This window comes from Peromyscus maniculatus, chromosome X (genome assembly GCF_049852395.1).
Source record: "Peromyscus maniculatus bairdii isolate BWxNUB_F1_BW_parent chromosome X, HU_Pman_BW_mat_3.1, whole genome shotgun sequence".
NCBI classification, from domain to species: Eukaryota; Metazoa; Chordata; class Mammalia; order Rodentia; family Cricetidae; genus Peromyscus; species Peromyscus maniculatus.
Window position 1 is genome coordinate 58,286,567 of NC_134875.1, and position 26,307 is coordinate 58,312,873.

At 40.1% G+C, this 26,307-nt stretch overlaps 1 protein-coding gene across 4 annotated transcripts in view; it reads left to right on the top strand.

The window, feature by feature from the left end:
• The window catches only part of Sytl4 (synaptotagmin like 4), a 51,927-nt gene that overhangs the window by 17,092 nt on the left and 8,528 nt on the right, over positions 1–26,307 (top strand). For 3 of the 4 annotated variants that reach the window (XM_006986416.4, XM_016004991.3, XM_076562523.1), the window contains 12 exons: positions 7,844–8,026; positions 8,257–8,472; positions 8,619–8,728; positions 8,970–9,072; positions 18,092–18,193; positions 18,653–18,728; positions 19,098–19,188; positions 19,301–19,404; positions 20,129–20,227; positions 21,261–21,439; positions 21,675–21,777; positions 23,188–23,349. In XM_006986416.4, the coding sequence (XP_006986478.1) occupies positions 7,917–8,026; positions 8,257–8,472; positions 8,619–8,728; positions 8,970–9,072; positions 18,092–18,193; positions 18,653–18,728; positions 19,098–19,188; positions 19,301–19,404; positions 20,129–20,227; positions 21,261–21,439; positions 21,675–21,777; positions 23,188–23,349 (1,455 nt within the window). In that variant the 5' untranslated portion in view covers positions 7,844–7,916. Of the gene's footprint in view, positions 1–7,843; positions 8,027–8,256; positions 8,473–8,618; positions 8,729–8,969; positions 9,073–18,091; positions 18,194–18,652; positions 18,729–19,097; positions 19,189–19,300; positions 19,409–20,128; positions 20,228–21,260; positions 21,440–21,674; positions 21,778–23,187; positions 23,350–26,307 lie in introns of all 4 variants that reach the window. The other variant, XM_076562524.1, reaches the window with a different exon arrangement.

The window sequence follows — 26,307 nt, forward strand, 5'->3', positions numbered from 1 at the left end:
GAACCTGGAGGCATGAACTGATGCAGAGGCCATAGAGGAGTGCTCCTTATTGGCTTGTTCCTCATGGCTTACTCAGTCTGCTTTATATAGAACCTAGGACCACCAGCCCCGGGGTGACACTATCCACAGTGAGTTAGGTCTTCTCACATCAATCATCAGTCAAGAAAATGCACAGGCTTATCCACAGGCCATTCTATTGGGGACATTTTCTCAATTGAAGTTACTTCTGTCAAATTGGCAGAAAACTAGCCAATACATGTATGTATGAAAATATGATGAAGCTCATCATCTTGAATAATTAGAAACTTAAAATTCCCTCATTAAATTGTATTCACAAGGGTTAGGGTATGGCTCAGTATGTGTGGCCCCTTATCACCACAAAAATAAAATCAATCAATAAAATAATTTATAAAATGAAATAATACTTTAAGCCACTAAATTTTTAAAAAAGACTAGATATTATACCTTGATGTTAAAGTTCCCAGCTCCAAAGCCATGAGCCAAATATATCTTTCTTTATAAAATTATCCAGTCTGTGGTATTCTGTCCTAGCAGCACAAAATTGAGTGACATACAAAATTTTCTTTCTACTCTGTTGTAAATTTTACTTACTGACTTTTTTTTTTTTTTTGAGACAGGGTTTCTCTGTGTAGCTTTGCGCCTTTCCTGGAGCTCACTTGGTAGCCCAGGCTGGCCTCGAACTCACAGAGATCCGCCTGGCTCTGCCTCCCGAGTGCTGGGATTAAAGGCGTGCGCCACCACCGCCCGGCTCTTACTGACCTTTTTTAAAAAATAAATTTTATTTTTCATGTGTATGGGTGTTTTGCCTGCACATATATCTGTGTACCACGTGTTTTCAGTGCCAAGGAGGCCAGAAGAGAGTCTGTAATTGCGGATAGTATGAGCCGACATGCGGGTGCTGAGAATCTAACCTAGCATTCTAGAAGGTCAGCAGCTGGTGCTCTTAACCACTGAACAGTCTCTCCAACCCCTCGGTTTTCAACTTTTTCATGCTTGAAAAAGGTTTGCATTTCACCCCCATTTTAAACGATTGATTTTATTTTTAATTATGTGTGGGTTTAAGTAGGGTGTGTGCTCATGAGTGAGGGTGCTTGAAGATGCTGAAGGCGTGGGATCCCCTGGAGCTGGCATTCCACACAGGTGTGATCCACCAACATGGGCGGTGGGAATTACAATTGAGTCCTCTGTAAGAACAGTAAGCTGTCCTAACCACTGAGCCATTCTTCTAGCCACTCACCTGTGCTTGAATAATATTTCTTGTGATGTGGATTTTTAAATGGATTGTATTTTTCCTTTTAGTATCTTAGAGATGTCGTTCCACTGTTTTCATGGTTATTTTCAATAATTAATGTGCTTTCATCATTATCTCTGTGTATCAGTGTGCAATGTATCTTTGTCCCCTACTCTAACTTTTCTTATTTCTTGTCTTAAGTGCTTTGACTGTGGTATGCTACATGCCATGACTTTGTTTGTATATTATTCTTGAAGTTCATTGAGCTTCTTGTATCTGTGAACCTCACAGTATTTTTCAAATTTAGTTCCTTATTTTCTGATTCTTTGGTGTTCCCACTTCCATTCATTACTCTATTTGGAATATACCAGTTTGGAGTTGTCCTGCAACTCATTGCATTTCTTTTCTTTCATAATTTTTCTTACTGTGCATCATTTTCTATATTATCATGTCTTCGTGCTTATTATCTTTCAACTACAATGTTTAATCTGTTGTTAATGTTGTGTTGTGTATGTAGTTTTATATTTCTAGGTTTGACTGCAGTCTTTTAATTTACAGCTTCCATATCCCTACTTGAGTTTTCAAACACATGAAATGCAGCCATAGTAACCATTCTTGATGTCTTTGTTAGGTCCAATATTGGAATTTGTTGAACATTTTCAGTTGATCTTGTTCCATATTATGCACTGAATTTTCCTGATTTTTGTCAATGTCTGTTAACTTTTAATGGGTACTGGATATGGGTGAATTTTATTTTGTTAGGTATTGTATATTTTTGTATCATAAACATTTTTGAGCTCTGTTTTGAGATTCACTGAAGCTGTTTGGAAGCACTTATATCACTTGAAAATAGATTGATTCTTTCAGGTTTTTCTGGTTAGATTTAGTAGGCATGATCAGAGCAATTTATAACATAGGCCTAATTGTTGCCCACTACTGAGGTAATAAGACTTAGTTCTGGAGCCAGTGGTCTATGAATCATGAGGTTTTACAGTCTGGCTGTGGAAATAGACACTGTTTCTGGTCTTACCTGAATGATAGACACAGTGCTTTTGAATCATTTCAGGTAGACCACTCCCTGACCTAGAGTAATTTCATCACAGGGATGCCTTGGATTGCTTGGTCCTTTGCTAGATGCTTGAAGGAGGCCTTGTGTAGGCACTTGAAGGGTTCTCTTTATGCTGTTCTACCACATACTCTGTCTCGAGAACTCTGGTCACCTAAGGTTTTCTTAATCCGGGAAGTTTAGTAGGCTTTCCCTCATTTCCCCCTCTATACTTTGGCTGGAAAACTCTCTCAAGACAGTAAGCTAGAAAAACGAAAAGTCTCACCCCACATATTCGTCATTTCAGAGATCACAGCCTCACATTGCCTCATGTTCACAGTACAGGAAACACCATTGTTGCATGTATTTTGCCAATTTTTTGTTCTTTCAGGCAGAGAAGATACACATTCTTTGTTACTTCATCTTGAAGGTCAGTAGATATGACCTTTGGTAACTCTCAATGACTATGCCCAACTTGTAGCTCAGTTCAGTTGTCATCTTTCAAACATGTAGGCACCATCACATTACTTGTTTGACATAACCAAATCACCTCTAAATAACTATGTTCAAATGCATATAGAATCTGGCATCCAGTAATATAAATCTCTCATAACAAACCAGTGTCTGCAGTAGAGCTGGACCTGGTGGTGTAGGTGTGAGTGAGCTGGCCCTGAGGGCATGAAAACAGGAGAGCTGGTCCCCCTTTGCTCCTTGCTGCATAAGGTGAATTAGCCGGGTAAATACTGGAGAACTCGCCCTGGTGGTGAGGATCAGGGAGACGTGGTGGGCTGACCAACCTGCAATTATGAGTTGGCCCACCCCAACATCCACCCCATCTGTGATCTGCTGGAGTCTATGAAGGGGCAGGTCCTGCAGATCCAAAGCTACAGGATTTCCACGATACAGGGCAACAAGAGGATACCCAAGAGGAGTCCCAGTGAGGGCCCAGCATCAATAGTGTAACAGAAGCCAGAGGCCTTGAACCAGACCAATGACTCTGCAATGAACACTGGAAAGTAAAGACATATGGACTACAGGGTATATATACTGTGTGACTCACTCACTGTGTCATACTACAGATTTCATGATGAGAATTTTCTTTTTCTTCTTTTTTATTTTCTCTTAAATTTTATTTGATTTGATTTGGGGGGGAGAGTTGCAAGGGCAGAGGGCAGATAAGAAGGGATGGGTAGATTAATGGGATGGAGATATATGATGTGAAAGACACAAAGAATAAATAAAAAGAAAGTTACAAAACCAGTGTCTGTGTATAGCATACAAACATTGACTTAGCAAGAGTAGTTTAATGTAGGGCTTCATGGATAAACTAACATCCTTTGAACAAATCTGGTTCCATTCTTTATGCGGAGTAAGATAATTTTTACCAAAATTGTTCATTATCCTTTGGTGGGAAATGACTGATAATCCATTAGAGTTGACATGTGAAAACATAATGTAATTAGCATTTGTAAGTTTAGAAAAATATTTAATATCACTTCAACCTTTTAGCCCTTGAGCATGAGTCAGGTTTTCAGAAATCCTTTTGTTGTATGTAAGGCTATCAGTGTTAATTAGTGATTTAAAAAAGGCTGAAAACATCACATACTGTCTAGCTAGAGTTTAATTCATGATCAACCCATATTATTTAAAATAAAATGACCATTTTTTTCAAGATGCAGTAGAATCTGAAATTGTGAATGAACATATATAAAGTGGTGACATGTGGTAGGGTAGCTCAGTTCCCTATAAGGAGTTAGGCTTTTTTAAAAAAGCTATTGCACAGCATCTGTGTGTTCACAGAACTTTACACACGTTACGTGTTTTAAAGCTCACTTAACATTTACAAAACAAGATCAGGTGTGTAAATTCAGTTACAAATGTATAAACACATTTTTTTTTTACAAATAAAGAAGACACTGGTGAGGTTTAGCAATTTACGCAAAGTCACATAGTGAACTATAGAGTTGAGATTTAAATTCAGTCTGGCTCCACAGTCCAAGTGTTTAAGACCAGCACCCACACTACATCAGGAAAACAACTGTTTTTTTTTTCCCTCTCTCACCTCCATTACCACTTTTCAATTTTTGTGGATGTAAATCTAAACACACAAAAAGAAATAGATCTCTGAGTGAAGATACTCACTGAAATCATTGATTCATTGAAATCATACTGTATGTCAGGTACTGTTCTAAGCTTCTGGCTGTGTGAATCCATATTCAAGAATTTCTTTTAAGGGAGTCATATGTGGCAGAAGTTTCTAGTTTCAACGCAAATATTACCATATTCACATTTATAATTAGTCTCCATGTTTGAGAGAGAGAGAGGGAGGGTATTAGTGTGTTCAACAAATGTAACACAGAATAAAATCTATTGTATTTTCTTTCTCCTGCAAAGAGTGTTCCTAATTTGCATCACTTTTCATTGTTTGAACACCAATAGTGCTTTTTAATCTAAGTGCTATTAAGGAGTGCATACATCTGCATGACTTTCTTGGGTATTTCCAAAGGCCATCTAGCTAATAAGTCGAGCCAGAGTTTGCATCCAACACTGTCTGATGCCACTATCTTCGTTATTCATGCTTTCTGTTTTCCTTTTAAAGGCTATCTTTAGAATTTAAGATACTTAAAGATAGCTCCTTCATATGAGAGTTTGTGCCTCGTCTTATTATAACTTGTTATGCTGTGTTTGGTTGATATCCCTGGGAGGCCTGCTCTTTTCTGAAGGGAAACGGAGGGGGAGGGGATCTGGGGGAGAGGGGAGGTAGGGGACGCTGGGAGGAGTGGAGGAAGGGGAAACAATGGTCAGGATGTAATATATGAGAGAGGAATAAAGAAAAAAGAAAAGTTAGCTACTTCCTTCTCTTCTTAAAACCTAGCTTTGTTGGAGTTAGCATTAATGGTTATACACTATTGTTTCTTAATCTGTAGGACCAGGGTTCAGATTATGTAGAATTCTAAATATGTTCACTAAATCCAACTTATTGTTTAATTTGCCTATATATTTTCTATTTTTTCTGCTAGAACTATTAATAATTGAGACATAAGTCAACTTTCTGGTCTGGTGGATAAATTGACAGTTTCTCCCCTTGCTTTGGTATTTGCATGGAATATTATCCTCACCTTTAGCAATAAATGCATGCAATTGCTAACTAAAGAATCTACCTATTCTAGAATACCTTGTTCTGGGTCCAGGCCCTACCAAGATGCTATTTCAATGAAATTTAACACTACATGACCACACAGGACGAACAAATTGTCCACCAGAGCTCAAGTTTTGACAAGTGATCTTAGCCAAGACTTGGCCCTTTTGATTATACATTGATGACTGAATGGAAGTGAAGTGGCATAGCAAATTTTCTAAGACTCCAACTTCACTATTATTAAGTTCTAGTGTCCATAAATTGAGAGTGTCTGAATGGCCATAGCTTTTTCTATAACTCCGTGTTTGTCTGGCTTTCTGACTTCAACTGTGCCTGTGCCTCTATTGATTTTCTTAATTCTGGTTTTCAAAATGTGATGTTATCTTTTGCCCTAAAATGATCTCATTTAATTAATTGCACAGGAAAGCATTACCTTTTATTCCATACATTCCCTTTTGAATTCCTAGAGAATATTCTATCCCATAGTATGCAAACAGTCATGGTGGTGAGGCAAAAGGCAGGTTTATTTGCTAAGATATTAAAGATGAATTTAGTCCACTATGAGTTCTTCTTTTACCTATGAGTTAATTAGAAGTGTCTGGTAAATTTTCAGACAGTATTGAGATTAGAGTTATCTTTTAAAAATTAACTTCTTATTTAACTTTCTTGAAGTCAAAGATTATGGTTTGTATGAAAATACATTTTTTTTAAATTTACTGAGACTTATATTATAGCCTAGTACATGATTAGTTCTTGGGGTAAATATTCCAAGTGTGCTTGAGAGGTATACCTACAATTGGATATATAGTTCTTTATATGCCATATAAATCAAGTTTCTTATATTGTTCAACTTGTTTATATATTTAATAATTATTTTGGTTTTAATTTTTTGAAACAGGCTCTCATGTAAACTAGGCTGGCCTCAAACTTGCTATGTAGCAAAGGATGCCCTGAACTTTGTGATCTTCCTGTCTGTGCCTCCTGAGTGCTGGGATTACAGATGTGAGCCACCAAACTTGAACCCAGGGCTTCATGCATGCTAGGAAAACACTCTGTCAATTGAGCTACATCTCCAGCTGTAATCATATGATGTTCTAACATAAAAAAGCATTAACAAAGATGCTTGATGGATTTCTACTGTGTGTAATGATTTATAAACTTCTTCGTTGCCAAAAATACTTAAGAGGCATATAAGTCGGCTCCAACCCATCTTTCCCTCCATTCTCCTTCATCAGCAAAAGTACTCATAGGGCTAGAAAGATGGTTCAGTGGATACGAATGCATAATACTCTTCCAGAGGATTCTAGTTATGTTCTCAGCACCCTGTGAGTGGCTTACAACTGCCTGTAACTCCACCTCCATGAGATCTGATGCTCTCTTCTGGTATACCACAACACCTGCATACACATGGTATACACACACATACACACACACCCACCCCTTAAAACACTCATTTTAATAAGGCAAGATCGGCTTCCTCTGTAAAAACCCTCACATGTAAATAGTGTTTTCTTTCTTTGTCTATTTCTATCTCTCCCTCTCCTGTCTATGTGTAGACGAATTTCTAAATGGTCTTATTAAATAAAAAACACGGAGCCAGAAATTTGGGTGAAAGCCTTAGAGATCAGGGAAATACAGAAAGCCACCAGCTAACCTCACCTCACCAACTCTGCAGCTTCCAAAGACAGAATTGGATACATCTGTAAATTTTCATAGATTTAATTTGCAATTCCTTGATAGCATGTAGCACAAAGTACTGTGTTCATGTGTGCATATTTCTGAGATACAGGGACCATGGTTTACTCATTTCTGTATCTCCAGTGCTTTGCAAAATACTTCATAGAGTGGTGCTCAACAGCTATTCATGAAATGGGAGAAGCTGCTCTCAAGTGCAGGGCCAGTGGAAGTTATTTGGGCAGTAGCGGGGGTGGTAGAATCTTTTGAAGCGTTATCAGGAAGCTGACTAAATTCCAGGAACACAGGAACTGGTCAGGAATGAAGAACTGAGCCTAAACTGGTAGTCCCCTTCAATGCAGAGACCCCTGCCTGATTATTTGGGTTAATAGAATTGGGACTTGAGAACACAGAATAATAAAGTTGGATGTCAAGGACCTACTTGGTGGAGGGCGAGTTTGACTCAGCTGCTTCTATGATCTTTCCTAAGATGCTTATTCTGAATGACCCAGCAGTTTCCCAGAGTCTTGAGTAGTTTCTCAAAAAAAAAAAAAATCGTCATAGGGCATGGTTCAAGTGTGAAAGTACAAACAGTGAATAGATCAGATTCTTTTACTTCGTCTTTTTAGCTTGACTCGAGGAGGTGTCCCGGAGAAAGGTTCTAGGGCTGTGCAGTTACTCTGGACTTAATCTGGACTTCATTTTTGTGTAATTAATTGTTCTTTTATTTCAGACAACTCTGGTCACTCAACTCACCCGCTTGCTTTGAAGAAAGAAGAGTAGAAGATAAAGAGTAGAAATCCATCATGTCGGAGATACTAGACCTCTCTTTTCTGTCTGATATGGAAAGGGATTTGATCCTCGGTGTTCTGCAGAGAGATGAGGAACTCAGAAAAGCAGATGAGAAAAGGATTAGGTAAGAGTCCCAGAAACAGTGTGCACTTCCAGGCTTCCAACCAAGAATACCCAAGCTTTTCCATTAGCTTCTTCACTCACTGTCGGAACTAGGGCTATGATTTTACAGCTCAGCGGGTCAAGTTGGGCTCCGAGATTGTTCCTTTTACACAATCCAGTAGCTTTACTGCCATTACCTCAACTTGTTAAGATCCTGAACCCACTTGTGCCTCTGTTTTTGGGTCTTGGCAGGCGACTGAAGAATGAGCTCCTGGAGATAAAACGGAAAGGAGCCAAAAGGGGCAGCCAGCACTACAGTGATCGAACCTGTGCCCGGTGCCAGGAGGGCCTGGGCCGTTTGATTTCCAAGAGCAACACCTGTGTGGGTTGCAATCATTTAGTGTGTCGAGAATGCCGCGTTCTGGAAAATAATGGTTCCTGGAGGTGCAAGGTGTGCGCCAAGGAAATGTGAGTGTCCCTTAACAGCATAGCAGAGGGGAGATGAGTCGGGCTGTAGTGTGAATTTTTGTCGTCAACTTTATTAATTGAATGGCAAGAGTCATTATTTATACATCTGACTTTTAATTATTTTTTATTTATTTCTTTTCTCCCAGAGAGCTGAAGAAAGCAACTGGAGACTGGTTTTATGACCAGAAAGTAAACCGCTTTGCATTCCGAACCGGCAGTGAGATAATCAGGATGTCCCTGCGCAGGAAGCCTGCAGGTATTGAACCGGGCTAGAGGCTGTTCCCGGAAGGACCTATCGTCAGGGTTAGGCAGGCTTGTGTAGAATCCAGCTGCATTCCGGCCACTGGCGATTTAACTCGAGGGGTCCAGCCAGTTGGTGGGAATGGAAAAGAATGTATCCACTCCAGCAGCAAGTGTGTGCTCTAGGGGAGATGCTTTGAAAGTCGTTTCTTTCCTTGCCCTGGTCACTACTAGTCTGCCATGCTTTTGTTTTGAAGCCAGCAAAAGAGAGTCAGTGGGGCAGTCCCTCCTCCAGCAGACACAGATGGGGGACATCTGGCCAGGAAGAAAGATCCTTCAGGAGCAACAGAGGGAACCCAGGTAAGAGCCAAGGACTTAGTATTGTTCAATTCTTCTATTACCTTAATTCATTTCCTAAAATAATAGGCATTATTAGAGGGAAATTGGAAAGTACAGATAAAATCAAAGAAGGAGAAAAAAAATCAATCCTGATCCCTTTAGCCCCATGTAAATATCAACAGTTTGACAAATTTACTTTGTTCTTACGCTGCACTGTGCTGTGAAAAAGAAAGCTGTGGACTCTTCACAAAGATTTACTTACTGAGAAAGTTGTGTGTCTGTCTGCAGGTATGTGCCCATGTGTGCAGGGCCTTCCCTGGTAGATCCCTGGAGTTGGACTCCTCAGCAGTTTTGAGCCGCCTGACAAGGGTGCTGGGAGCCGAACTTGGGGCCTCTGCCAGAGCAATAAGCATCCTTAACTGCGGAGTCACTCGCTTCATCTCTCCAGTCCCACATCAGCTTCCTCCCATACCTCCCTAACCTTTTCTTTTTTTCTTTTTCTTTTTTTTTTGTTTTTTTGAGACAGGGTTTCTCTGCATAGCTTTGTGCCTTTCCTGGAGCTCACTTGGTAGCCCAGGCTGGCCTCGAACTCACAGAGATCCGCCTGGCTCTGCCTCCCGAGTGCTGGGATTAAAGGCGTGCGCTACCACCACCCGGCTTCCTAACCTTTTCTTTTACTTCATTTTTCTCAGGCTTTGTGATATTTTCTTTCTGTTATACAACCGTAAATCGACAGACTTTAAAAACCAGTTTAGTTTTAGTTTCATATTTATGAGGATTGTTTGCTTGCAATCTGGCCTCACACCGTGACTTCTCTACTCCTGAACTCTTTACTTTGGCTTTATTTCTTAGTTGTCTAGATTTCATCATTGGGAACTTCCTTCATGAAGGGTTTGTGATCTTTATTGCATTCTTTCATTTCAGAATACCTGCCAACTACCTTTGCACTCGAATAGCATCTTGGCTGAACATTACAGGCTTGAGTCGTGTTTTCTTTCTCTCAGACTATTGTGGATGTTGCTCTGTTGTCTTCTGCCATTGAATCTAACTATGAAAAAGGCCACCTTGACATTTTTACCCTTGTAGGCAACTTTGTGTGTGTACATGCACAAATACATGTGGGTGTGTATGGATATGAGAATTTGTGTGGATATAATCAGATTTACTGGGAAAAATGCTTTTTTTTCTTGAGTATTAGTAACTTAAGAATGTAAGTCAACAATGATTATTCCAAACTATTTTTTCTTGAAATATGATATACTCTTGATGACATTTTTCTTCATAATTGGAATTTTTCTGTACCATGTCCTTAAACATTTTTCCTGTTTTGTTAGTTAAGGGTACCACCTCAAGGATATTGGATCTCATGTATCCTCTGTTTATATAACTTTTTTTAAACTGCATGATACAAAAGCAAAAGAGAAAGATGGAGACCCCAACTTATTCTTTTCCTTCATGCTATTTGAATTTGTGATATTATTTTTCTTTCTCCCTCCCCACCCCATGTCTCTTCCTCTCCACTTTCAGACTTTAATTTAATGGTCTGAGGAAATGATCTTTAGATTTTAATTTTGTTTTTCTTCAATTGTTTTATCATTTTTGTTGTTTTATCATCTTGTATTTGAGCTCATGCACTTTATCAAGTCTACATTATGCTTGTGCAAAAAAACCAAGTAGATTTATGCAAACTAAGACAACTGTGATGTTATTATATGATATAAATTTGTGGGCTCACCATCATATGCGCACTCCTTCTTTGAGTGAAATATCATTAAATATCACATGGATAGTTTTTTAAATTAATTTTATTTTTAAAAAGATTATTAAACCTCATTTTGGAGCTAAAAAACTAGAGCATCTATTTGCTCACTTAAAAAGAGATTTTTAAACTTTGTTTTGGAGCTAAGGATCAAACTCAGAGCCTTGTGCTTGCTAGGCAAATGTTCTACCACATAGCTAAATTGCCAGCCCAAGATTTAAAATTTTTAACTGATACAAAAAAATTGTATATACTTATGGGATAGCATGTGGTATTTTAATAAAAGCATACATCATGTAATGCTTAAATCAAGTTAGGTAAAGCTACTTTTCATAATTCTCACCTCTTTATGGTGAAAATATTCAAAACTTTTTCTTGTTTTTTAAAGATATAGTCATGTGTAGTCATGGCGATGGAGTCTTGCACACTGAAACTTCTTACACTGATCTAACTATAACAGCACTCTCTCATTCTCCCTTCCTCTGACAAGCACTATTTTACTCCTACGTGTATGGAAAATGTGCCTGCTTGTATGGCTGTGTACCTCATTGGTTCCTTGTGCCTGCAGTGGTCAGACGAGGGTATTAGATTCCCTGGGATTGGGGTTAAAGATGGTTGTAGGCTACCATGTGGATGCTGGGGAACTGAGCCAGGGCCCTCATGGTGAGAAACCACTTCTCTTAATCACTAAGCTATCTTTCCAGCCCTGTTGTACTTATTTTTCTGTAACTCTAAAAGAGAGGTGGAAGGTAGGTTGAAGTCTCAATGTGTGTCTCCCGAACTTTTAAAATCTTAGGTTTTCTAATTTATTTTTTGTCTGTAGTGTGTGTGTGTGTGTGTGTGTGTCTGTCTGTCTGTCTGTCTGTCTGTCTGTGTGTGCACATGAGGAGGCCAGAGGAAGACATCAGGTGTCCTGCCCTAACGTCCTCTACCTTATTCCCTTGAAACAGAGACTTGCACTGAGTCTGGAGCTAGGCTGGCTGCCATCTCAGTGGTCCTTCCCCTCCTTCCACACAAAGCAATGTGTTCAGGCACATGGTAATAATACCTGGATTTACATGGGATCTAGGGATCCAAACTCATGTCCCCATGCTTGCAAAGCAAGCATTCTTACTCACTGACCCATCTCCTCAGCCCCTCCCCCCAATCTGTTTTCTTAACTGTAGTGTGTGTGTGTGTGTGTGTGTGTGTGTGTGTGTGTGTGTGTGTGTGTGTGTTTTGTAACTTTTTGATTTGTGGACTTACACTTTACCCCATTTGTTTGTTGCTGGGGTATTTTAGGCATGTGTGTTGTAAAGTGTTTTTCTTAAATTTTACCTCAACCAAAGAGAAAAGATTTTTTTTGCACTTTTTTTTAATGATTGCTAAAGAACAGTATAGAGCTGGTGGCACATGTCTGTATTTCCAGGTCCTTGTGAGGCCTCAGGAGGAGACCCAGAAGCTTGAGGGCACTTTGAACTCTAGTAAAACCAGAGATTGAAAAGTATACAGAAACTTGGTAGTGAAGTTCTCTAGTAACCTCATTTTCTTTGCCTAATCATTGTTAATAGTCATTGATAATTTTGGCATGTGAACTACCAAGATCTCCAAACATACCCGTATGAGTTAAACTCCTGCATTTTAATTGTTTTTAAAAGATTATATTATGGACATGTTCAGTATAAAATGAAAGAAAAAGAACTTTATAAACAGTAATACAGATAATCCCATAGAAAAGGAGCAAAAGCTCTGAACAGATATTTTATTAAAAATAATATTCAGATGTCAAGTAATGATATTCAACATCATCAGTCACTAGAAGAATGCAAATAAGATAGCAGTGAGATGCCACATGCCCACCAGAATGGTTGGCATTTCAAAAGCTTGACTATACCAAGCACTGGATGTAAAAGAACGGAAAATCTCATTCACTTCTGTGGAGAAGTGTTTACCATGGTCAGCTGCTCTGGAAAAGTTTAGTCTTTTAAAAGTTCACTGTACAACTATTGTGTGATTCAGATGTTTCATTCTCAGATGTGTAACTCAAGAGAAGTCAAGTTATATGCCCATCCAAAGACTTATGTACGTTTATTTGTAGAAGTTTCATTTATTTTTTAGGACAGTAAGGAATTTTATTTTTTAATTTGGCAGTGCTGGGAACTGAACTTATGGCCTCATACAAGCTAGGCAAGTGTCTCCTAGTAAATTATATTCCCAGCCATGAAATTGAAAAAAACCATTTCAGTGTATGGGCCTGGAAAGATGGTTCAGCTGGTGGTGGTTGCCACTGTAATGTGAGAACTAGAGTTGAGATCCTTCCAACCCATTTAATAGTTGCTTTGGTGCAGTTGGGGAGGCTTTGACAAAGAATCCCATAGCAAGATGATGGTTTTCGATGTCAGCCAGAAACCCTGCCTCAATATATGAGGAGAGGGACCAAGGAGGGCACTGATGTCAATATTGGACACACACATACACACACACACACACACACACACACACACACACACACCTACATATATGTAAACGTTTATGCACCCATGCATACCACTCACATATATTTTTACGTATGTTTCATCAGAGAACTACTTAAATTATTTTATATTTATAAAACTCTGGAAAACAACAAAGCAAATTTAGTAACTATACATATATTATATAAAACCAAAAGATGGCATATTAATAGTAATCATGCAAATTTGATATGCTACATGATACTACTCTAGTAAAACTACTCCTCTGCGTACTTTTTATTTCCTATTTTTCTTTTTTTTAAATAGACTTTATCATGTGTAGATAATTACAGCTACAGTGAGTTTTATGGTTGGTACACTGGCCATGCCATGCCCCCAACACAGACCTTAACAATACTGTTCCTCAGCCTCTGGCTCTTACATTCTTGCACCCTTCTGTGATGTTTCCTGAGCCTTGGCAGGGGATGGGAGGATGGTTGATGTAGAGATTGTATTTAGGGCTAAGCACTCAGTAGACACTTACATGCTCAGCACTTTGATGAGTTATAACTCTCTGTATTAACTGCTGACCACTGCAGAGAGAAATTTATTTGGCTAAAGTTGAGGGCAGCACCAATTTATGGGTGTAAATATAAATATTTAGAAAGCAGTTTGACAACATGTCATTTACCAAAACAACAGTTGTAGGTTTTTTTCCCCTAGGGCCTCTGAATTGTCGAGCCGTGGGCTTTTGATCAGGTTAACAATACCCGGCCTCAATTCTTTCTGTGGAGCAGTTAGTCATCCTCATAAACTTCATGCCACTATTGCCCCAGTGGGTACCTTCTGCCTGGCAGGTCAGCATCTAGGGTTGGCTTCACGGATACCAATGATGTGATTTCTTTTTTTTCTCCCAGTGGCCTATGCAGCACCTTCCAGTACCATGAAAGCTTATTAGCAGGAATGAAGTAGTTGCATGGCCTTGTCATACATTCTATTCCATTGATCTATGAGTCTGCTTTTGTGACAGTACCATGTTGTTTTTATTACTGTGGCTCTATCGTATAACTTGAAATCCGGTATGATGATACCTTCAGCAGTATTCTCTTTGTTCACGATTGGCTACTGGGGTCTCTTGTGCTTTTGTATGAGTTTTAAGATCTTTTTTTCTACTTCTGTGAAGAATGTCACTGGAAATTTGATAGTGATTGTTTGAATCGGTAAATTGATTTTAGTAAAATGGCCAATTTGATTTTTCACATATTGATTTTTTTCAATTGATAAACCTGGGAGGTCCTTCCATCTTCTAGTATATTTCTCAGTTAATTCCTTCAGTGTTTTGAGGTTTTTATTTTGGAAGTCTTTCACATCCTTGGTTAGGTTTAGTTCAGTGTATTCCTAGGCTAGTGTTCCTGGAACTGGCTTCTTTTGCAGTTTGCTTGTCATTTGTGTATAGAAAGACTAGTGACTTTTGTGGATTAAGTTTAGATCTTGCCACTTTGCTGAAGGCGATGATCAGTTTTAAGAGTTTTCTGGTGGTGTCTTTAGGGTCTGTTATGTGTACAATCACTTCACTCGTGATAGCTAATCCCTGGAAACAATTCAAGTGCCCACCAACAGGTGAATGGAGAAACTGGTTTGCTTATGCCACAGAGTACTAACCTGGTAATGAAAGCAATGAACTATATGTGCACATATGGTGAGTGAAAAGCAGTAAACAAAAAAGTACCTATGTTCTGAGTGTGGTGGTGCAAACCTTGGTCCGAGCAGTTAGGAGACAGGGCAAAAGCAGGTGGATCGCTGAGTTGAAGGCTGGCCTGGTCTACATAGCAAATTCCAGGCCAGCCAGAGCTACATAGTGAGACCACACTCCCAAACAAACAAACAAACAAACAAACAAAACAAAACAAAACAAAAAAGAGAACTTGCTTTATGAGTCTATATGATTCTGTTATATACATTTTCAAAAAATACAAACTAATTTTTAGTGACAGAACTAGATCAACATTTGCCTGGAACCAGGGTCTAGAAGGGCAAGGATGGATTGCTCTGAGGCATGAAGACACTTTGCGAGAGTGATTAATATGTTCCTTAACTAAATTGTGGCAGTAGCTTTTGAAATGTATATCTATTGCCAGAAATCATCAGTGTGCGTAATTAAGCACGTACAGCTTATTTGTGCCAATTAGTTCAAAACAGCAGAAAACTGCAACCCAGGCACTTTCCCAGCACCAGAGCTCTCCATTCGTTTTTCTGCTTGTGTGCTGCTTGACTGTCTATATGTACTGTGATTTTATCAGATAGCCTTGGGTGCATGAGTCATCTGTTCCAGGTGATGAGGCCCCCTTATTCCTTTGTAGTTAAGGTTAAAAATGGCTTTTATTTGCTGAACTTGATTAACGCATCTGACATCACTGGTCAGAATGTAATTTCTGAAATCTCCTGCTTCTGGCTGTCTGGGACCTCTTGTCTCATTGGATTGAGAAGCCTCTTATTTATTATAAACATGAAAACAAATTGAGTGACCATAAGTGATTTTTACATAAAATTATGGAGCCTCCGAGATAATTGAATCCAACCCTTTTATTTTTATAGAAAAGAAAGCAGGATAAATGATTTACCTGAGATCAGACAGATAAAGACCAGGACTCCTATCTCTGAGTTTATTTTTACTGCACAGATGTCAAATAATTGCTTTTTTGCCCTACGGTTGTTTACATCAGCTCAGGATCAGAACGTATTCATCTTTAGGGGGAAAAAAAAGGAAAGAAGTACAAGCACCAGACACTCCATGAGCCATTGTTGAATAGTGTCTCTAGAGGAATGATTGGAGTCCTTTTTCACTTTGCAGGGAAGGGGACAAAAGAGTGATTTTAGAGTAAAGCAAAGCAAAGCAAAGCAAGCACCTTGCTGTGTCTCGTGTGATAAAGCCGGTACAGTCGTTGAGAATGACCTCCGTTTCACCTCCTGTGTATGCGAAGATTTCAACTCAGCTCCTTCTATTTCTTTGCACAGACCTATCTCAAACATCACCTGACAAGTTGGAATTTTTTTTCTCCACTGGCTGAGATGTTGAGATAGTATAGATTTGGTTACCTTGTTTTTGTTCATTTATTTGCTAAATGTATGTGAAAGCTTACTATGTGCTGGATACTGTTTTATGTACTGGGGTACTGTGGTGTACACAAAAGGTCGCTTGTTTGTAGATTGTAGATTTGGACGTAGGGAGCACATAAAGCGAATAATGAAATATATAGTCTGTCAGATGTTGACAAGTGTGATAGAGAAAATTAACTGGACTGAAAGGCTATGGAGTGCCAGGAACACATGTGTGTACATGTGCTATTTTCCTTAGGATATTTAGGGCAAGTCCGAATAGTAAGGTGACATTTGAAAAAAAATGTAGGGGCAAACAGAGAGAGTATTTGGAGAGTAGGAGCATTGTAGACAGAAAACTCAGTAGATCTAAAGAACTCAGAAGGAGTTTGACACATGTGTAGTCTGGAGTTGAGTTGGAGGGTGTTGGTACATGGACATTAGCACAGACATGGATGGGAAGCCAGTCGTGTAAGACTTTGTTGACCTCTGTAAAGACTATATTTTGAGAGAGAGGAGGCTATCAGAACCAATGTTATGATTTTATTGCTTCGTTGTTGTTGTTTGCAAATTGAGGTAGAATTCACATAACATTAAACCATCATTTTCAATTGTGTCAAGTTAGTCTATGAGTGTTAGAAATTTTAGGAGGTTGTGTAACCGTCACAGCTATTGATTGGTGGAACATTCCTATTGCTCCAAAAAGAAACCTTGTACATTAACTAGCCCCTGCTAGTTCTTCCAGCCCTTAATCTATGTTCTTCCTCTCTGTATTTACATACTCTGGATTTATCATCTGAATTGAGTCATACCAACTGTGCACATTCTGACTGGTTTCTTTCAGTTAGTGTAAAATTTTCAATATTCATTCATGTTGCTGTAGATACTAGAGTTTTATGCTCTCTTACAGATGAACAATATTCCTTTGTATTGCTATACAATGTTTTGGTTATCCTGTCATCTGTAGATGAGCATTTGGACTATTTCTACCTTTTGGGTATTAAGAATAATGCTGTATGAGGCTGGGGAGGAGGCTCAGCTGTTAAGATCACTTGTTCTCCTTGCAGAGGCCCTGGGCTTGGGTCCCAGCACCCACTTGGTGATTCACAACCATTTGTAACTCCGGTTCCAAGTGATCCTGTGCCCTATTACTGACCTCTGTGGGTACCAGGCATGCACATGGTACACAGACATACATGCAGGCAAAACATCAATACAAATAAATAAGCAAATGAATGAATGAATAAATCCAAAAGAAATCAGGGAAAAGGGGTATAATGTTACCTCCAGGTATGCTGTTTCAGGTCTGTAATCTTAGCATTTTGGAGCAAAGGCAGGTGGGTCTCTGTGAGTTTGAGGCCAGCCTGGCCTGCATAGAAAGAAGGACAGACTTAGGATATTTAGAAAGTAGGAGATCTTAGTCTTCTGGAATGTAGAGTATGAAGAGAGTGAAGGGTGAAAGATGAACCTGGAGACCTTAGAAGGGGCAGGTCATTAGAAGTTTCATGTGATGGTGAGGAGTTTGAACTCAGTTTCCACAGAAATGGGAAATGATTTAATGTCCTCACATGGTTGGGCATGCAGCTTAGCACATGTGAGGCCTTAGGTGTGAGTCCCAGCATTGTAAAGTTGATTCACGTTTATATTCAAAAAGATCATTCAGGTGACGACTACAGATCAGAGGGAAAGAGACCTATCCAGAGGCAGGAGAGTTCACTTCCTGTAAAACACCAGATCTCGGTTTTTATTCTAGTGTGCCGTTCGAGGTGCCAAAGCTGAAAAGTGGAAAGAGCACGCTGGAGGCTGAGAGCGAGAGTCTGGACAGCTACACAGCTGACTCGGATAGCACCTCCAGGTGGAGTTTCCCGTCTCTCTCACCTCTGTTCAGGCTGAGCACTGATTTTGTTCTCTAGCATCAGGATGCAGGCTTCTTCTGCCTTGAGTGGTCCTGGTTTCTGTCCTTGGGCCGTTGAATGACTCTTTCCTCCGACCTCACCAGGACTCTCTCTTTAGTACTTTTCCTGCTTTGGCTCTGAGCACAGCTTCCTGGAATGAGCTAACTTCCCCTAGATGCTGCACTGTGGAGGATTCTGTTACTGTCCCTTAGGAAAGGGGGTGTGCACATTTGTGTGTGTGCGCCGAGTTGCTTGCCTGATCTTCGGCACTCCTTCAAGTTGACTCGGATGTGAACTGTGACTTCTCGATTTGGTTGCTATAGTCATGGCAGTGACTCTCCTTTTTTGCTAGTGCTTTGGGGCCTGGCTAGAAGAGGAGGGGGAAGCCATGACTTAGTTCTAACTTCTGATACTTCTAGGCGAGATTCTCTGGATAAATCTGGACTCTTCCCAGAATGGAAGAAGATGTCTGCTCCCAAATCTCAAGTTGAAAAGGTAAACTACAGGCTATTGGTGTTAATTCTCTTCCCCTCCCTCCCTCCCTCCCTCCCTCCCTCCCTCCCTCCCTCCCTCCCTCCCTCCCTCCCTCCCTCTCTCCCTCCTTCCCTCCACTCCAGTCTTCTTATCTCAAGTCAGAATTTACACCAGGAATTCAATTGAGATTTTTACCTCAGATTCATTTGGAAACATTTCAAAGATCTTGGCTAAAATGTGTGTGAACATAGGTTTTATATTACTCTTTCCTTGAAGTTTGTCATAGTTGGGTTAGAACCTGACCCAGAAGCTGTTTGTGAGCATCCTTTACTCACTTCTTTGGTCTACCTGCTGGTCTTTTCCCATGTCCTTGCCCTTGTTCCCGTTTAGGAAGTTCAGCCAGGGAGCCAAAACGCAGTCTGTGTTGACGAGGGTGACATGATATTCAAGAAGAACACCAGAAAAATCCTGCGGCCTTCAGGTAGCCTTTCCTTCATGGCTACATGGGGCTCATGTTCTGAGTGCTTTTGCTGGGCTCTTGGGATGGAGCAGAGCAGGTTTCTTTTGACTTACATTTTTGGTCTTTCATGCAGAATACACTAAGTCTGTAATAGACCTTCGCCCAGAAGATGTGGCACAAGAAAGTGGCATCTTGGGAGACAGGAGCAAATCTGTACCAGGCCTCAGTGCGGATATGGTAAGTACTCTTACATTTCCCTTGGTCACTATATGAAAATTTTCAATTTAGAGTTGGCTTTAGTACCCAGGTCTCTCATCCAAATTGTTTAATTCTTTAGGAAAGGTGAAATGACCCTTATTTCCTCCAATTTCTGAAGTAGTACCACTTCTTGATTTGCTTAAAGAGCTGTCTTTGTTGTCTCTGACTGTTAGTCACATGGTTGGGTATGTGGTTGGCTACTCAAACAAATACTTACTTTGACTAAAACATAAAGAGAAGACCAGTGAGATGACTCACAGGACAACAGCACTCGCTGTGAAAGCCTGACATCTCAAGTTTGATCTCTGGAGCCCAAATTAAGGCGGAAGAAGAAAACCGACTTTCTAAAGTTGTCTTTAGACCTCCACATGCAAGGCATGGCACATGCATGGCTGAATACACACAGAGAATAATAATTAAATATACACACTACTACTACTACTACTACTAATAATAATAAAATTAAAAGTATACAAGGAGATAGCTAGATGGGGGTATTCAAACAGGAGACTTATAAACTCCTATTAAAATATTAACTACTTACATTCTTTTGAGATATGAAGAGATATTAAAAACAAGGATATTTGCATAGATATTCACATGATAACTAAGAGCTTTTGTGACCATTTTTGGTGCTTATTGAAGGGAAGATGCTGGTTTTTGAGCCCCACTTTCATTAAGTCTCAAGTCTCTGTTGTTCCAGGAAGAAGAGGAGGAGGAGGAAGAAGAGGACATTGACCATCTGGTGAAGTTGCATCGCCAGAAACTAGCCAGAGGCAGCATGCAAAGTGGCTCCTCCATGGTATGTTCTGGGTGTTTGTGCTTATAGACACACTGGGACCCCAGGAAACAAAGAGGAGCCAGCTTCCCTAGAGCAGACTCAGGACCTGGGCAAACAACCCTAGTCACTCTTCCTAGGTAAGGGGCACGCATTTGTTTGTTCCTGTCCTCACTTTAGAGCTTAGGTGCTCAGTGTAACTTCTAGGTGGCTGCCTGAACCTCCGATTTGGAGGTTCTCCAAGAGGGAACGAAGGCTCTGGCCCTTATTTCATCACAGCTTCATGAAAAGTAACTAACTCCTCTGAAAGGAGAACCAGGCCATGAAATAAACAAGACCAGACTTCTTCATCTTAAGCTGCTCCCTATTCTCACACTAAAGGCAAGCAGGTGTCACGAGAAAGACCTTTGCTAGATTGGCATCAAGGTGTGGGTAGGGCTCAATATGGAACAGCCTCATGGACATTGTTGGGATATTTGCTAATCAGAGCCTATATCTATCATAAGTACAAAGATTGCTATTTGGGCGAACAGATTTTCACATTCACTCTGGAAGATAATGTAGAGCTCACTTCATAGACCTGACTGCTACCAGAGAGGAGGGTGCCTTTATATTTCCAGTGGTGGCTTTCCTGCTGCTCTCAGTTCGGGCCCAATCTCTTTCTTCTGTAGATCTTGCTAGAGAGAAGGTAGATAATTAAGGCCCCGTTTGAAACTGGTAACTAACACCTTCTAGCCAGTGTTGCAGCACACATAACACACACCACAGACAGGCTATAGATAGCCTAGCTATCTATACCTTACCTCCCTACGAAAATCATCACTAGACTGTGTAAAAGGAGGGGGAAAGAGTCTGGGTGAGCCAGGAGGTGAGTTACTAACCCAGACAGTTTTAGATGTGCTATTGGCACTGACTTACCCTCTGGGTAAAGGACTGTTGGCAGTACTGGCTCCTTGCAGGCCCTTCTGAGACTTTTGACTTTATCATGACGGAAGGTGGGAACAATTAGGGATGTGGAGTGTGTCTTCTTTACATATTTTTATTGCTTTAACCTCAGAGTACCATCGGCAGCATGATGAGTATCTACAGTGAAGCTGGTGATTTTGGGAACGTCTCTGTGACTGGCAAGATTGTCTTTTCTCTAAAGTTTGAGCAGAAAACACAGACTCTGGTCATCCATGTAAAGGAGTGCCACCAGCTGGCCTATGCTGATGAAGCAAAGAAGCGTTCTAACCCGTGAGTGCTTCTGGGTCCAGAATAATAGTTTGACAGGAAAAAGCAGACCTTGGAATCTGTCTGGGTACTCTTGAACCAAAATTATCATATCTCTGGGGGTAGAATAGTGAGATGTGATATAATAAAGGGCTTAGGACTTAGAAGAAGCAAGAATGAAGTTTTTGGCCAAGCAGAGAAGTAAAGAAGGGACTTGCGAAAGGCTAGCAAATAATTTAGTGTTGTCTTTGGTTTCTAGATATGTGAAGACTTATCTTCTGCCGGATAAGTCCCGCCAAGGAAAAAGAAAAACCAGCATTAAGCGGGACACCATCAATCCCCTCTATGATGAGACCTTTAGGGTATGTTTCTGAACCTAGAGGGGAGAAGGTTTTGTTTTGTTTTTGTGCCTTTGTGGTGTAGCTGTGCCTCTACAACATGGGTGGATGGCCATGTCTGTGTCTGGGGAGTCACCATGGGCATCTGTTCATATCCTGACCTCTCAGGGAAGAGAACACAGGTAAATTTGGCTTCCTTGGGTTGTTGTAAAGTTGGAAATTCACATGACCCATATAGCTCATTTCAAAGAGTCATTTGAGGACCTGGAGAGATGATTCAGCAGTTAATAGCTCTTGCTGCTCTTGTAGAGAATCTGAGTTCAATTCCCAGCACCCACATGGTGGCTCACAACTGCCTATAACTCCAGTTTCCAGGTGATCTAATATCATATTCTGGCCTTGGTGGACATCTACATGCATGCATTGTACATAAATATACTCAGGCACATAGTCACATAAAAAATAAATATAATCTTTTAAAAAAGAAGTCATTAACTGACCCGAGCTGGTGGGAGCTCACGAACAAACTCTAGACCAACAGCTAGGGAACCTGCATGGGACTGACCTAAGCTCTCTGCATGTGGGTGATGTGTGTGTATCTTGGTGTGTTTGAGGGGCCCCTGGCATTGGGACCAGGATCTGTCCCTGGAGCATGAGCTAGCTTTTTGGAACCTATTCCCTATGTAGGGATACATCACTCAGCCTTGGTGCGGGGGTGGTGTGGGGGGATGAACTTGGTCCTGCCTTGACTTGGTATGCCATGCTTTGTTGACTCCCATGGGAGACCTTACCCTTCATGAGGAGTGGATGGGGGTGAGGTAGGGTGGAAGCTGAAGAGAGGGAATGGGAGGAGAGGAAGGAGGGGGAAACTGCAGTTGGGATGTAAAATAAATGAAAAAAAAATAATAATAAAATAAAATAAAAAGAAGTCATTTGAGGGCCATCAAGATGACTTATCAGGTAGAGTCTGACAGCCCCAGTTTAGTTCTTCAGATCCACATGGTAGAAAGAGACAGCTGACTCCTGCAAGCTGTCCTCTGATCTCCATACTCGTGCCATAGCATGCTGGTGCCCACACATACACACATGACATTCACAGACCCACACACCCATGCGCGCACACACACACACACACACACGAATAAATGTAATAAGAATACAGAAGTAATTGGAGAGAAATGGTCCCCTTGGCAATTGTTTGTGGCTAGTCTCATAGCCTCTCAGCCACTCAAGGACAAACTTAATTTTCCTTGGCTTCCTATGGACTGTGTTAGGGTTAGTGAAGGAGGAGAATTTGAGTGGAGCAGTTCAAAGTGCTGAGGAACTGAAACCATTTGGCAGATCATGGGGACAGGTTGCTTGGGGTTTGGAAGAATTCATTTTGGAGGAGCTGCTTCTAACTGGCCACCTTGGGCTGCTTCTTTCCCTTCACAGTATGAGATTTCAGAATCTCTTCTGGCACAGAGGACTTTGCAGTTCTCCGTTTGGCATCATGGTCGTTTTGGCAGAAACACTTTCCTTGGAGAGGCGGAGGTCCACATGGACTCTTGGAAGCTGGATAAGAAGCTGGATCATTGCCTCCCTTTACATGGAAAGGTAGTCTGCCTGGAAGGTCTTTCCCAGCATGGTTCCCAGGTGCTTTGTCTGCAGTGGCCTCTGCTGGGCTGTGTGGGAAGTAGCATTGCATGTAATTTTCTGTAGAGTTCTATCACACCCTGCTGGCCTTTCTGAGTTTGGCAGCAATTTCGGAGGCTCTTGCAAGTCAAGTAGGAGCACTTTTAGGCAAAGCAGGAAGTTACTGCGTGCCAAGCTTTTCCTGCTAACCTTCCAGAGCCTGAATGTATGCTGACATCCTAATTTGCACATCCTCTTATATCTAACCTTTGGAGTGTATCCTAATCCACATCCCTTTCCAAGCTAAACATCCTGCTTTAGAAGTGAGAGGCAAGAGAGTTTGTAGATCTGCAATGGCTGTCCTCTTGGTTATGTGTGCAAGCCAGGGGAATTTTACTTTAGAGGGGGCACCTCAGATGTTAGTGTAGTAAGGTGGCATCATAGTGGTTGGTAGTTTAGTGCAGATCAGAGTTAGAATCTTGCTTCTGTGACTTACTGGGAACTCAGAGAATCCACCTACCTTCTGTGAGCCTCAGTTTAGTTTTCTACAAAATGGCATAGCAGTGCTACTCCCTGCTAGATTACTGAATGCAGGGCATCCTTTAGTATGTGGCATATAATGGCCATTCCATAGCCTGCTGCCGTTCTGGTTATGATGAAATCGCTACATCAGAGAACTTTAGGCAGCAACTTCCTATTTATCACAATGAATCAAAGACAAACATCTTTAAAAGTTATAGTGGGATTTTGAATGTTTTAAACAATGCAGAGCACATAGAATATCTGTGGAAAGATGGTCTAGAAACTTAGAACGGGGCTGCCTCTAGGAAGTGAGCCTGATGTGGAAGAGGGATTTACTTTTATCTCTTCCATTTTATTATTGCCTTTTAGTTTTATTTGTTTTGCATTTTTACTCTAAGAATATTAAATGTAAAATAATCTATATATGCAGAGTTCCAAATTAACAACCAAACATATGTAAAAAAGTAGATTTTATTACTTGAAAATAGTCACTCTTAACAAGTATTTAAGTATCCTTCTAGAATTTTTGTATCAAGCAGCATAGATATCATGTCTATCTATCTATCTATCTATCTATCTATCTATCTATCTATCTATCTATCTATCTATCTTTCTATCTATCATCTATCTATTCATTTATACATATGCAAACACACCATATTCTTTTTTGACCCAAGTGAATTGTCTTTTTATTCATATATATGTAAGTATATATAGATATAGGTATATATGCTTGATTTTAAGAATTTATCATAGGCATCCCTCTATGCCATTACTTACAGATCTATCTTATTTTACTTGCTACGTAATATTCTCCCACATTTCTGTATTATAAATAGATTTGCCAATCCCCTACCAGTGAGTACTTAAATTGTTTATTTTTTAAAACTATGCTGTCATACATCTTTTTTTTTCAGTGTTGGTGGTCCAACCAAGAGTTTCACAAATGCTAAACAAGGCCTATGCTGCTGAGCCACACCCCATCCCCTGTCTTTGCCTTCTCTGGGGAATGTAACTGTCAGAGAAAGCCCGGATGAGGAAATAGCAGAGTCAGAGGAGTAGATATCTAGTAATATGAGGCTGGTTCCTTCCAGAAAATTGAGTGATATTACATTTTCCCCTTTCAATAGTCATAAAAACAGGAATTACTATCAAAGTAAAACATGGTATTAGAACCTTGGAATTTCCGGAGCATTTGATATGCAAATCATTCTCCCAGTAGCCTGGAGTTTGTATAATTATATTGAAAATGTCACTATAAACCTCCATGAATTGCCATGAAAAAAAATGTCATACATCAAAATGGAGGTATTTGTTCTTTGGAAGTATTTTTAGCAAAATGAAAATGAGTTGTGGAAGCAAACCTGCCAGCTTCTACTCAATGCTAAACCCTGGATTTTACGAGTTCACTAAAGCCAACAACCTAGGAATTAATAAACTGTGTAGATAAGTCATGAAATAAAATACCATCTTGTCTCCTTCTTTACAAATTTTTGATAACATGAAAATTTCTCCTTATATCTTATATTTAAAACTCTATAAAATCATCATACTATAGTGTTATTTAATATGTAAGCTGTATTGGTATACATAAAGCAAGGCTTTTAAAACCAATTTTTTAATTAAAATTTTAAAAAACATTTGTTTTTAATTTAAGACAAATTATATTTAATGTTTCTGTTTTTTGACTCCCCACCCATCCATGTGCTATCATTTTGTTTCTCTTGCTAACAGTCCCCTCCCACTTCTTGTCTATCTTCCCCACAGACCAAGCTAGTGTATTCTGGATCTGCAGTAAGTCTCTTGAAACATAGGAGATTATACCTACCAGTATGAGCATGCTCAGTGGTGAGAACCTAGCTTAGCCCAGCCTCAAGAAACATGGGCAGATGAAAGGGTGTCTCTAGACTGTGCAAGTTTGTGCTGGAAAAACTGGAGCATGAAGAATGTGATACCATGTGAGCCAAGAGAGTGAAGCAATCCTGCCTCCCAGAGCTACTTGCTCTGTGTCCTTGACATTTGTTCATTCATTGTTGTACTCATTCAGTCAACATGGATGCCTATGTAAACTAGGTACTATGCTAAGTGCTGGCCTTTCTAGGACAAATAAAAAATAAGGTTGACTCCTGTCCTCTGGCACATGGATTCTAGTAATGGTCGTTAACTAAAAATATGGAAGTCAGGGGCTGAGGATTTATCTCAGTGTAGAGTATATGCTTAGCAGGTGTGAGGCCCTGGGCTTGATACCCAGCACTGAAGCAACCAAGCAAACTGTGAAATATTAAAATCAAACCCTAAAATTTCTACAGCCCCTGCCACCTTTTAAAATACTTTTTATTTTTAAAAATCAGACGTGTCTCTTTTTCACAAGCAGGACACTATTGGTGATGATAGAGGAAGGAGGGAACGTCTGTTCTC